Here is a 13,669-nt window from a genome sequence, read left to right on the forward strand (position 1 = left end):
ATTGTAGAGGCATCAATGGCAAATGCCCTCTTCCCCCCCTTTCCCTCTTTCTAGCCTTTGCCAGCCCTGACAAGCTGCACGCTTTGGGAGTTACCCTTCAACAGTCATGGAGTCCCTGGAAAAAGAGGGAAGTGTCATCTGGATTGATGACGATGAAGCTGAGAGTTCCTTGGGGAGTTGTATTTTGTTGGCTGATGATGCAGGTAACTGCTTTTTATATATAGATATAATTCTCTCAGTAGAGTCTCTGGAAACTTTCTCATTTTGTGCTTTTGAACTGTGGGTGGGCTCCTTGTTCTTTGTATTGCTATAGAGCACAGTGCATGGGATAAAAGGAAACAGAATAAGAAAGTGAGTGTTCATTTTAAAAACAAACTGTCTTCTAAAAGCCCCATATCTAGGTGCTTGTGGCAGGCCAGGAAGAGTTGGACTATTTGGAAAGAATTTGTGATTTTTGTCTTGTTGTTACTTTTCTTTTCTTGCACCATCAAGAACTTGAAAAGGGAAACAGAACACACCAGGAGCATTTGTGTTCTTATTTGCAAAGCTGTATAAAACACTAAGGAGGTAGGGTCAGTGTAGAGTAGTGGATTGTACCTATAAAGGATTCTTAAATCCCCCAAGCAAGTAGGTAACTAACTACAAGCCTGTGTTGTTTTCTGAAATATTTTGGGCACCATCTAGTTCTTAGTTGTTGCAAAATTTAACTGTCAAATAATCAAATATTTATTACCAACCGCTAAAGAAAGTACAAAATATATAAAAAGTACAAAATCAGATCCTCCGAATCTGATGGATCTTATTACACAGGTAATAAGAGCTAACAATCATAGCAGGTTCTCCAAATCTTAGACCTGCTATGATTGTTAGCTCTTATTACCAGTAAAGTTCTCCAAATAAGAGTGATTACATATTTGATATTTGTCACCTGATCTTTGTTAATGAATGGTTGCTATTTTACTATTGGGGCCACTGGTGAAAAGCTAAACAGAGCTGCAGAGGAAGATGTCTTTTAAATATAAAGTGATTCTTATTGAAATTTATTCCTGACATTCTTTGTTGATGTACAAAAAAAATTAATTCAAGCAACCCGAAGAAACAATAATGGATAAGGCATAGAAACAACAATCTGGAAGACGAAAGGAAGTAATTTATACATTTTTAAGCTAAAGACCAAAACGAAGATGTCTTAAAAGAATGATGTTTCTACAGATTCTATATATTGCAATTACTACTACTATTAATATTAATATTTCCAGTGAACGAATCAGTCTTTTTTTGATCAGCCTGTTTTATAACTGACCAAAATGTGGTTTATGAATTTGCCCTAACCCTCAACACGCTCTCCTTTTTCTTTTAAAGCCTGAGGTCTGGGCAATGCCTTTCTAGAATTGCAGTGAAATGGTATTCAGTATTTTTTCCTTTTACAGAAGAGATTCCCTTGAAAAGGGAGAATACAGAAGAAGCTGTGGATGAAGAGGTGATAGTTACTTTCTGCAAGAGAGCAAAAGTGATGCCCCATGCGAGATACGACTGCCCGACCCACCCCTTTGAGTATGTATCATGCCACAGAGGAGAACAAAAGGGAATTCCACAAACACACCTTCCATTGGGGGAAAACCACACACATTGTGCTTAAGCACAGTTGCATTGGTACAGATCTAGTGGCAATATTTACAGCCGAGAAGAGGGGATGGGGGACTTTTGGTGCTTCAAAAGTTGCTGGGCAACATATCCTGTTGGCCTAAGAAAGTATGACCAGTTGTCTGGGGTGATGGGAATTGTAGTCTAGCAACATCTGGAGGGTCAAAGGTCCCTGCACTTGGTCCAGAAGACTGAGAGTTCTTGACTCCCAAGCATACATTATGTCCCTCCTTCAAATAGCTCCTGTAGCACAGAGGCCAGACGTAGTCCTCCATATATCTCTGGCCCATGGAGCAGAATTCAACTGAAAATGGCCCCATGGCCAGTCCCGTGGGCCTTTCTTAGTCCTGCTTCTCCATGCTCTCCTTGAGTGCTTTTGCCTGTTTCAAGGTCTTGCTTAACTGGAAGTGTGGGTGAGTGATTGTGCGTGTAGAATTGTTTTTACTTTTGTGGGGCCAGAATCTATTGCAAAGAGTCACTTTTGCCCATGGCCCCTGCCACGGATGGCACGCAGCCCCCAGAAGCCATGAGGAAATGCAGGCTTCGGACTGAAAAAAGATTCCCCATCCATCTCATAGGGACATGTTATAACGAGGGACATAACAGAAGTTGTTATGTGCAGTGCATTGAAACTCTTTTATGATCTGCTATCACAACTTGGAGTTGTTTCTTGTCTGCTTTTAGGCAAGGGGAATGTGAAACATCTTGCCCCCTTGGGAGAAACGCAGAGACATGCAGCGAGTGCTACTGCTACATTTGTGATAAGGTTGCTGCAGAGGTAAGGAGGGCTTTTGGGATGCGGGACTCCTATTTCTGCAGAGACACCTTTGTCGCCCTAGAGTGGTTGGGTTACACCACAGGTTCCGATGTACCTGCAGACTCCTTCCTGGTGCCCACAGGATCCTGCCCCCTTGCTGCTGAAACTGGGCTTGAAAGCAGCCTTCTATTCCAGCTGATAGAAGATATTTTCAAGCCTAATTGCAGTGCGGGTGGACAGTTTCAGTGTGTATGTGTTACACACTGATAGTGGTTAATTCCCCCCTCCAGCTGTGACTTGCCTATCACACCCTGAAAATGCCCCTGTGTCACAATTAGGTTTGGGGGTGGGGGGGGGGAGAGCCTTCTGTTGGCTCCATCTAAAGCAGGGCTAACATTTGGCCCTTTGGATGTTGCTGGACCACAGCTTTGGCCATCCCTGACCATTGGTCATGTGGGCTGGGTTGATGGTTGTTGAAGTCCCACAACATTGGAAAGCCACAGGCTCTCTTCCCCTGATCTAAAAAGTTGCCGAGTATTAAAAGCTAGAGACAAACACAAGAGACAAGAGCAACTTCCTTCTGTTCTGGATGTCAATATCCAGGGGCACCTCTATGGCTGCTTCTGGAAGTAGATGCTGGCTTTTGCTTTTTCCCCAGTAGGCTTGCACTTACATTATTCTCCCAAGGAAACTTTATCGAATACTGTTCCATTCTCTGCAGTTTCCTGTCTCCGCTTATGTCGTTCTTTAATATGCTGAGGAAATGGTGGGAACCATTTGCAAGAACCTACAGATATTGTGGATTTGATCAAGTCCAACCTTCCTTTCTCCTTTTCCTTCCTCCAGTGTAAAGATTGGGCGACGCCTTCGTTTTGCCATTGCAATGCACACAACAAAAGCAAATTCTGGAAGGATCAGTGGAATTCTGCTCTCACTGGCAGTCTCTCTCAGTTCAACTTGGAGCTCTCAGAAATAGATGCCGATATCCAGCACGGGGGTGAGTGGAGGCGCATCAGTGCCACCAAGAATTTCTTGTGTTAAGAGTAGGGGCAGTTTGTTGATTACATTTTTACCCCATCCTCCTCGCAAGGACCACAAGAAAGTGTAGGTAAGATTCCCAGGTGTTCTCCACCTGGGCAGTGACCAGATCCAAAGGCCCAACATCACAACATTTGCAGGAGAGGGTGGAGATGCCCTCCAGTTAAAAAGCGAGTTGTAAAGATGTTTTATGTTTACTCAGTTACTTAATGCCGGTGTGGAGAGCCTTTGGCTCTGTGAATGTTGCTGAATGCAGCAACTCCCAACATCTCTTGCCATTGGCGTTGGTTGCCAATGTTGTTTGGTGCTGTAGTTCCCCAGGCTTGACTTACGAAAGAGAAATGTCTCAATTCAGAAAATCTGAAGATGAACAAACAATGATTTCCTCGTGGGGCTGTATACCATTATATAGAGCAGGGACTGCCAGATTTTGAATAGCTGAGGAACTTCTCTACCCTGTGGGATGGAGACATCCAGATAATGGCTTATGTCCACCCGCTGCCTGGGACAGGCAGGGTCATACTAGATTTGTAGACTGTTGCTGGTTGAAGAGGCTCCTTCTCGGTTCCTTCCTTGTGTACCTCTCTCAGCTCTCTGAATAGCATCGCCATCTATCGTGGATCCTTTTTCTGGTTGCTGTGCTCTATTTCCAAGTGTCTTCTTCCACTTCACAGCTTCTGTCGAACAAGGGCCCTTACGGAACAACGCAATGCAGGAAATTGCTGAGCTTTTTTATACTTATTACCGCCCGAACTATGGAACACCATCTTCTGGGTATGAGGCCAGCACTGCCACCCGCCATGACCACCAGGGGGCAAGCACATCCCACATTAGGGGCAGGGAGGCTGAATGTAATGCATTTCCCAGCACTTCTGCGTCTTGGTCCTCCCAAGCCTCTAATGCATCTGCCGCTCACCGGGTTCCCACTTCCACGGCAGCCTCTACCTCGGTTCTGGCCCCAGGCATCGCTCAGGATCTCTACCAAAGCATTAAACAGCCAGTAATGGGAGTGATCGAGCAGCTGAAGGCTGCAGTGGGTTTCATGCACCATAGGTCAGCAAATGGTGCAAGGTCAAGCAGATGGCACTCTTCTTCTGAGTCCTCTTCAGAATCCTCACCCAGAAACCACAAAAGGGCTAAGAGGAAGGCAACTGATGCGTTCGGGAAGGTTGCTGAGCAAAGGGACACCAGACATTGCCATAAAATTCTGGGAAAAGACAAGAGGAATAGTTGTAAGCCTGCAGGCAATTTGGAGAAGGGAGCAGAGGGAGGACATTTGGACCAAAGTCCTTCAGACCTCTAAGCTTTTCAATCCCAATGACTATGAACCTCTTTTGGACAGAGTACTTTCCACCTTAGACCTTCAGGATCCAGTTCCAGTGCCTCTGCAGCAGCCCAAGAGAGCTGGCTTTGGGAAGCTCACCCTCAGAGAAATTCCTTTACTTCCTGAATTTAAGGAAATGGGCAGCGCCTTCACAGCAGAAGAGCAACACAAGTGTGGCAGAGCATTTATATCCTTTCCCACCGGCGTTCATGGAGATGTTGAAGGTGCCCCTGTAAACATTCCCACAGGGGTGCTTCTCCCAGGTGACATTGTTCATCGGGACGGAAAGATGACCCTTCAAGATTGATTCCACGGCTCATCTGACAAAGCTTTGTGTAAGGCCCACAAGTCAAAGGGATTGGCCCTTCGAGCTGCCATGGCTGCCTCCATTATGGCTCGGACTTCCTTGGTTTGGCTGATGAAGAATTGGAAAGTGCTACCCTTAAAAGTTCTCTTGGTTGACAATACAAAGCAGCTGCTTTGATTGCAGATGCAACTTGGGATGCCGTTCAGTGTTTGTCCAGGGCCATCGTGGATGCAGTTGTGGCACGCAGATATCTCTGGGTGGTGCATTCTTCAGTGGACTTGGCTTTTTGGGACACCTTTCAGTGACATCCACCTCTTTGATGAAGAGTTGCCGAAAGATGTATTGAGGAAAACCAAAAGCAAGAAAACAGCCGTGCCTTCAGTTCAAAAGAAGCAGGAGTAAAGGCAACCTTGCAGGGGTGCCTCCTCTTCCTCCTCCTCTCATTCTAACACAGTTCTGTCCTGTACTGAAGAGTTCAAATCGGGCAAGCCCTTCTGGTCTGGGTCCAGGTTTCAAACAAAAGGGCAAGGCTCAACCTCCTCCTGGGGGAGTTTGTCCCACACCTCTAGGAGAAATGGACAGTAGTTTTGATGCCACCTCTCCTGCAGTGGGAGGTCAGCCTCAGCTGTTTTCTCACATGTGGGAAAGGTGAGCAAAGAATCTCTCTGTATTGAGGACAATAAACACCATATAATTTTCCATCAATACCCAGAGATACATTCCAGCCATCTCCCGCATCAAAAGTCTCCCTTAAAACAGTGACCTGCCATCTCCTTGACATCCATGCAACTGAGTTCATTCCCCAGGGGGAGAGAAACTAGGGGGTTCTGTCATCTTTGCAGTGTTGAAGAAGTGGTGTGTGGCAAACTGTAGTGGACCTGAAGTATATCAGGTTTAGAATGGAGGCCCAGTTTCGACAGTGGAAACCCTTTGTCTTAGAGATTTCCCAGGTTCCATCAACTTAACTGAAACCTCTCCATGTTTTGATAACAACAATGCAAGAAGTTTGTCCACTTTTGTTATCAGAATAAGCATTAGCAGTATCCCCTGTTTCCCTTTGTCCTGGTGTTCCCCTCCCCTCCCCCTGGAGAATTCTCAAAACTCATGGTCTCTGTGGTGGTCTCCTTGTGCCTTCAAAGGATACAGAGTACCCCTGCCTTGGCCAGGTTGTCTTGTCAGCAGGCATCTCTGGGCTAAGCAAGCCATCATCAACACCTTCCAGTCCCAGGAATTTTTTAATTGAGTCCTCTCCAGCCTTCCCAGTCCATCAAGTACTTAGGAACTCAGACTGACGCTGTCATTAGTCAGCTGAGAGGAAACAGACGCTGAGGCAGGATTTCACCAGTATCTGTTCCAAAAGGTCAGACAAGGTTTCATTATATCCTGCACCATGGTTGTCACACGAACCAGATTTTACATACACCCCTTTCAGGGGCTCCTGTTGCTATTTCAGTTCACAGCAGTGGGAGGAAATCTTTCCTCTGGTGTCTCAGGCTGCAAAACCTCAATGAAGGTGGGGGTGGTGAAGATGATGATGATGATGACAGTCAATGCAATGTTGGATGGGAAGGCACAGTGTCGGGAACAAGTATTCCCAGGATCCTGTTCTCTTGCAGAGGCCCTTCACAGCATAAATTGGCTGGACTGCAGAGCTGTAGGCTTGGACCTGCAACCCTTCTCCAGCCTGGTCCATCAAGCTTACAGGCTTGTCAAGACTAATAACATGGTGGTGAAAGATGTCGGAGGCGGCGTGAGATCAAGAGCCCTCCAACCTCAAGCGGAAGTTGCCCTGGTGTGTGCAGGGCACCATCTGCAATAGCTCTTGGTGGAACACGTCAAGGGCTCTTTGAAATCAGACAGCAGATTTTCTGAGACCCAGAAGAGTGAAGCCTGTCAGTCTCTGCATTCAAGAGTCTGACATGAAGGTTTGAACTTCTTTGCAACCTCAGTGTTCTCACTCTGTCATGTCACGCTTATTGCATGGCATAGAAGACACCAATCTTGGCCTCTGGGCTGCTGTAAAGTACATACTTATGCCAATGCCAATCTTAACCAGGATTCTACCAAAAGAAGAAATCCAGGTCGCACAAGCAACAGTGAGATTGGTAGTCGTTTTTCGGCCATGGAGGCTGTGGTTTTGTTTTTGTTTTGTTCTGGTTTTTTTTTAAAAGCTTGAGGTCCTTGGTTCCTGCCTCCGTTCAGGATTCCTCTGTTGCAAGCGACCTTGTTTTATCTGAAACCAGAGTGGTTCTGATTAGCTGGCTGACACCATAGCAGGTGACCCTTGCAAAATTAGACTACTCCAAGTTGGTCATCCAGAACACACTCGTCACCCTTTTACTATTAGAATGCATGAGTCTTTGCAGGGAGCATTTCCTGCACTGGTCCAAGCGCAGCGGCAGAGGAGACAGGTCAGCGGGCGTTAGAAGTGTGACTGCATTTACTCTAAGAGGGTCTGGACCTTGCACTCAGGCCAGCAATGTGCATAGGCATGAGGTGCCCCCTCGCCTTGATATTGTTGCAGCCAGGTTGTCATCAGATCAACACTCATCTGCACATCAGGAGGATCCTCAAGGGGGCATCACTGATCAGCCTGACCCCTGCCCACACGCTCCCAATTTGGAGCTTGCATGTAGTTCTCGGGCGCTTATGAATGAGTTATTTCAGCCACAGCTTTTGTCTCAACATCATTGAGGTGTGTCTCTGAACTGCAGGCTTTCTCCATCAAGGACCATTTTGTGCATTTATGAAGAGGGTGTAGTAATCCTAAGGTAAAGATCTGCCCTGTAATTCCCAAGTTACTTCTTTGTTTCGGGGTTCACAATAGGCCAGAACATTCAGAGACACAGTGGGCATACTCTGTGGGTGAATGTGGAAGCAAATAGGAGTTAATTTTTTTTATTTCTTGTGCCCCACATTTTGGGAATTGGTATGTGAGACTCTTTGAGACTCCTAGTGGGTGGGTAGCAGCAGGTTCCTTAATCTGTGATCTCTAACTCGGGGGTGGCTCATCTGTGGCCCCTCAGATTTTGCTGGACTCCCAAGTTCCCGCTATCCCCAGCTAACATGGCCAGTGGTCAAGGATAATGGGAGCTGGAGTGCAGCAGCGCCTAAAAGGACTACAGGTAAACCACCCCTGTGTTATTTTAATCTAATCTTTATTTAATGTTAATTGATTGTCCTCCTCCCAAAAGATGCCCAGGGCATGTCACAAGAGTTTAAAATGGTTTAAAACAAATTACAATTGCAACAGTCGGGTGGGTCCTATCAATATAGCATTGCTAGAAGCACAGGAAAACGGTGTGGGATATCAGCCTCTTTCTGAGTGTCGCAGCATGTATTGGGAAGAAATAAGCATTTTTGTTTTGTGCCACCCCCACCCCAATTCTCTGCTATAGGGGTACTCCTGCAGAAATTCGTGCATGATGTTTCTGTGGAATATAACAAGTATCTGTCTGGAAATAGAATTGCTCCAGACTTCCCCAAATGCCTTTGCCATCGGAATTTGCGTCCTGGGAAGTGTGAAAAATGCAGCTCCTACCCTTTGTATACTGTGCACAGGTAATGTAGGTAATGTAGGAAACGCTGTCAATATATGTTTACAAATGTATACCTTTGTATCTGTTATGGATATTAAGGCTGTTGCCCTACAGCAGTGTTAGAAACTGATATGTAAGCTAATCACCTAATGGCACCTTAAACCTAGGTTACGGTTGGCACAACGGATTGTCTAGGCGCCTTTCTTTTTTTAAGCAATGAAATTTATTATTATCATTTCTGTCCTGCTTTATATTTCAAAGAAAAAGAAGCTCACATTAAAATATCCAATAAAACATTCCAAAATAAAACAAATTCAAGCCTCAAGGAAAATATTTCAAATCCTTCTCTAAGCAACAGTTTGACCTATTTGTTTACCTACTTAATTTATGTAGCTGCCCCATAGCAGAAGTACTCTAGGAAGCAGGGATGGTGTAGTGGTTAGCAGTGGCAGAGCTTCATGCTCTGGAACCGGGGGGGGGGGGGGCAGAGAGCAGGCGGGGGTGGGGCTGGTGTGCGTCCTGGGGGTGGGGCGCATTGCCTGCAAGGGGGGGCAGCTGCGATGGCACACTACTGGGATCGCGCTGCCGGGGGTGGGGCGCTCCCCCCGCACTCCTCTTCCTCCGCCAGTGGTGGTTAGAGTGTCAGACTAGGACCTGGGAGATCAGGGCTCAAATCCCCATTCAGTCATGAAACTCACTGGGTCACCTTGGGCCGTTCCTGGACGATGTATGGATACATTGCTTAGGCCTAGTCTACAGGCAGATTTGCCTACATTCGCCCGTAAAGTGTGTTGATTTGTCAACTTAAGGTTTCCAATGGTAATAGTCTCTCCCCCACCCCCACCTCCATGATCAAGTGATGAATGTTGCAAAAACCTGCTCCATCTGCGACTCAGAAGCTTTTGGGTTTCATTTTTCTAGTTATGCTTCTGTTTCTGAACTCGTAACAGCCTTTCTAAATCTGGCTGAGAAAGAGAGACCCAAAACAGAGGTCATCATGCTTATGGGAGCAACCAGGGAAATCGCACTCCACAAGGACCTCACTCCGTAAGTAACCCAGGCAGATTTGTCTGGCGACCCTTGCTTGTATCTCACTGCTATTGCAACTCTTGCCTTAACATACGTTGAAGATTGTTGGCTGAAGAGGTGGAAATGGAGTAAAGGGATAGGTGATGCTGCTCCCTTGGGTTTCTTTAGGGGGGAGATTTGCAAACTAGTCTGCGAGCTTCATTCAAGTGGTTGAAGATAGGAGATCTCACATCTATTGCATTTACTATTAATGCTGATTTTTAAATTGTATTTTAATTGCCACTTTTATTTTTTAGATGTTTTAGATTTTTTAGGTGTTTCGTTGTACAGTGGTGCCTCGCAAGACAAAATTAATTCGTTCCGCAAGTTTTTTCTTCTAGCGAGTTTTTCGTCTTGCGAAGCACGGTTTCCCATAGGAATGCATTGAAAATCAATTAATGCGTTCCTATGGAGACCGCTTGCCAGGCTGGCGGTGCGGAGAAGGGCTTTTCTCCCCACCGCAAGCCTTCAGGACAGGTACGGGAACAAAGGGGAAGGCGCGCAGCGCTTCTACTCTGTTCCCGGGGCTTGCAGTGGGAGGAGGGTTTTTTCTCCCCACCGCCAACATTCAGAACAGCATTCTGAATGTTGTCGGTGGGAAGGAAAACCCTCCTCCCACCGCAAGTCTTCAGGACAGCCATCCGAAGGCTGGCGTGGGGAGAAGTTCTCTCCGCCCCACCGCCAGCCTTCGGAGCAGCCTTCCGAAGGCTGGCGGCGGGAGGAGGTCTCTCTGCCCCACCGCCAGCCTTCGGAGGCGCCTTCCGAAGGCTGCCGGTGGGTCGGAGAGATCTCCTCCCGCCGCCAGCCTTCGGAGCAGCCTTCCGAAGGCTGCCGGTGGGGCGGAGAGACCTCCTCCCGCCGCCAGCCTTCGGAGCAGCCTTCCGAAGGCTGGCGCGGGGAGAAGGTCTCTCCGCCCCACCGCCAGCCTTTGGAGGAGCCTTCCGAAGGCTGGAGGCGCGAGGAGGTCTCTCCGCCCCACCGCCAGCCTTCGGAGGAGCCTTCCGAAGGCTGGCGCGGGGAGAAGGTCTCTCCGCCCCACCGCCAGCCTTCGGAGGAGCCTTCCGAAGGCTGGCGGTGGGAGGAGGTCTCTCCGCCCCACCGCCAGCCTTCGGAGGAGGTCCGAGGACAGTGGGGAAGACGCGCTGCGCTTCCCCGCTGTCCTGGAGATTTCCCTATGGGCTTTCGTCTTGCGAAGGAAGCCCATAGGGAAATTCGTTTTGCGAAGTGCCTCCAAAACGGAAAAACCCTTTCGTCTAGCGGGTTTTTCGTCTTGCGAGGCGTTCGTCTTGCGGGGCACCACTGTATTAGTTTGAACTCTATGGAGGGAAAACTCTGCAGAGGACAGAGACATGTTGGGAAGGGCTGGGGCCGGCTCTGCTCTTGGGCAAAGCAAAGAACCAAACTTTTTCAAAGGAAAATACCCATTTTACAGAAATGCTGGCAAAAACTGAGTAATGGAGCTTGGTGTTCCTGTCTTCCTTTCTTTGTCAGCTTTGCGCAAAATGTTGGTCACTTGGTGTCGCTGAGCCAGGCTGTGCCTTGTCTAATGTCCAGGTAAGGCAATCAGGGTACTTAGTGCCTGGCTGCTGCAAAAAGCTCTAAATCACCCATCCCCCAACCTGGGGCCCTGCAACTCCCATCAGCTCCAGCCAGCACAGGCAGTGGTCAAGGCTGAAGAGTGTTGCTGTCCCAAACAACTGGAGGCCATCCAGGTTGGGGGAAAATGAGTAGATGTTAGAAGGAATCAAGGAGGGGGGGGGAACAGAATTAAATCCATCTCAAACTTTTCACAACTCTATAGAATAAAAGCATTGCCACAATTGACCTTGGCTTTGCTTTAATCTCTACAATTTTGGGGGGTGGTGGTGGTGGTGGTAATTATCTCTTTCCTTACTCCCTGGTGTCTCATTAATGAGGGCATTGAAATATGTGATGCCTCATGTAATCTCCCCCAGCTTGTCTTTTCCATTCACTTTCTTAACACCAAATGGAATAGTAGCAAAGGTTAATGAAGAACAGACACAACCCCCTTTTGGGGAAACCTGTTCCCTTTTTTTCTTGCTTTTAAATTAATCATCACTTTCACCTATCCTTATTTTAAGCGATTCTACCTTCCAGGGACTTTGAAACAGTGTATAGGGCATTTCACTGCATAAAGCTACTCTTGTCGTTACTGAATAGAATTATTCAGAATGTAAGATCTTCATCCCAGTGGTCTGTTTAGGTGTAGACGCTTTCTGGTGCAAAAAAAATAGGTTGGGGTACGATGGTTAGTCCCACATTTGGAAAGGATCTCCTGTGGCAGAGATCCCCTTCTGCAGAAAAATAGTGGGAGAGCCAGCTCATGCCCTCTCAGCACCCCTTAGGGTAAATTTAAATAAATGTGTTAGCTGCAGACATATCCCAGGCACTAGCCATGAGCTGGTTTCGCACGTGTTGTGTTTGTGTGTGTGTGAATGGATGTCTGGTGTGCAACCAGTCCCCTTTATCACTGAGTTTTCCTGCTGTATGGAAAAGGAATTCTGGAAAGCTGTCGTGCCTAGAAATCTTTCCAAAGTCAGTGGCCCCACAGCAGCTGATGTTGGGTCATCCTGCTACGCTAGCTGATACTAAGAGAGTTTGCAGGCTGTCCCTTTATTTTGGTCTTGGTAGAGCATCTGCCTTGCATACAGAATATTCCAGGTTCAGTCTCCAGGTAGGGATAGGAAAGAACCCGATCTGAAATTCTGGAGAGCTGCTGGGCTGGATAGGGGCTGGATAGGGGCTGGTGGGAGTTGTCCAAAACTTCTGAAGGGCAATAGACTAGGGACAGCTGCTTCAAAGGTGCTTCTTTTGTTCTAATTAGTCATTACTTTTCAGGATCACAAGACGACTTCAGAGGCTGCTGGTGCTGAATGACTTTCCGAAGCCTTTGTATAACAAGCTCACCGGGTTTTACCACTCCATTCCTTTCCCGGTTCACTGCCATATCTTCTCAAATAGGTATGCTTCCTTGCTTGAACTGTGTGTTTGGATCCGAAAGGAATATATTCTCAAGATTTTTGGTTTCCCACCATGCATATTTATTTCACAAAATGTATATACCGCATGATTGGAAAAGGCCAGACAAACCTCAAAGTGCTGTACAAAAAGAATAAAATAGTAACACTATCAATAAAAACAGTTTAAAACAGCTTTTTAAAACATTTTTTATTTTTAAAAAATCTGTGATAAGCTAAAAACAGTTTAAAACACATGTCAGCATTCCTCATACTTGGGTAGGATTGCCTGAATAAAAATGTTTTTAGCAGGTGCTAAAAGAGCACAGAGATGGCACTTGCCTGATGTCAACTGGCAGGGGCTTCCAAAGTGTAGGAACAAGTATTGTGTGGCACCAGTAAATAGTGCCAGTTCTGCAGATCGAAGCAGAAGTTCCCCTTTATTTCCCCCCCAAAACAAGGTCGGGGAAACCGAACCAGGCCGAGGAACAGCGGGATGGCGGCGCTGCGCCTCCTTGCTGTCCCCCGAGCTTGTGGGGCTGGCCGATGTCTGTCCTGTGGGCGGGGCACTCTGCTTCAGGGCGCCCCTCGCGGCAGGCTGCTATCCGCAGTGTGGGGAGCCCTGCGGGGAACTCCCGCAGGGCTCCAACACGCTGTGGATGTCTGTCCGGCGGGCGGGGCGCTCTGCTTCAGGGCGCCCCTCGCAGCAGGCTGCTATCCGCAGCGTGGGGAGCCCTGTGGGGAACTTCTGCAGGGCTCCAACACGCTGCGGATGTCTGTCCGGCGGGCGGGGCGCTCTGCTCCAGGGCGCCTTTCGCGCCGGGCGGCAGGCTGCTATCCGCAGCGTAGGGAGCCCTGCGGGAACTCCCACAGGGCTGCCTAGGCTGCAGATGTGTTCTGCTTTCAGCGCACCCGGCGCTCCGGGAAGCAGGCTGCTATACGCAGCCTAGACAGCCCTGTGGAACTCCTGATGTGTTCCTGAAGCCTGGAGAGCGAGAGGGGTCGGTGCGCACC

General features: G+C 47.7%; 2 protein-coding genes across 2 annotated transcripts in view; one reads left to right on the forward strand and one right to left on the reverse strand.

The window, feature by feature from the left end:
- Window positions 1–13,669, reverse strand: part of LOC310748815 (testis-expressed protein 2-like) — a 110,678-nt gene that overhangs the window by 46,662 nt on the left and 50,347 nt on the right. The gene's annotated exons all lie outside the window — the stretch shown is intronic.
- Window positions 1–13,669, forward strand: part of LOC310748819 (uncharacterized protein) — a 29,746-nt gene that overhangs the window by 1,392 nt on the left and 14,685 nt on the right. The window contains exons 2-9 of the mRNA XM_083584749.1: window positions 55–203; window positions 1,431–1,554; window positions 2,329–2,422; window positions 3,248–3,398; window positions 8,469–8,631; window positions 9,531–9,656; window positions 11,169–11,231; window positions 12,537–12,659. Of these exons, the coding sequence (XP_083440875.1) occupies window positions 107–203; window positions 1,431–1,554; window positions 2,329–2,422; window positions 3,248–3,398; window positions 8,469–8,631; window positions 9,531–9,656; window positions 11,169–11,231; window positions 12,537–12,659 (941 nt within the window). The 5' untranslated portion in view covers window positions 55–106. The remainder of the gene's footprint in view (window positions 1–54; window positions 204–1,430; window positions 1,555–2,328; window positions 2,423–3,247; window positions 3,399–8,468; window positions 8,632–9,530; window positions 9,657–11,168; window positions 11,232–12,536; window positions 12,660–13,669) is intronic.

The sequence above is a fragment of the Podarcis filfolensis genome (genome assembly GCF_964270895.1).
Source record: "Podarcis filfolensis genome assembly, chromosome: 14".
In the NCBI taxonomy this organism is placed as follows: Eukaryota; Metazoa; Chordata; class Lepidosauria; order Squamata; family Lacertidae; genus Podarcis; species Podarcis filfolensis.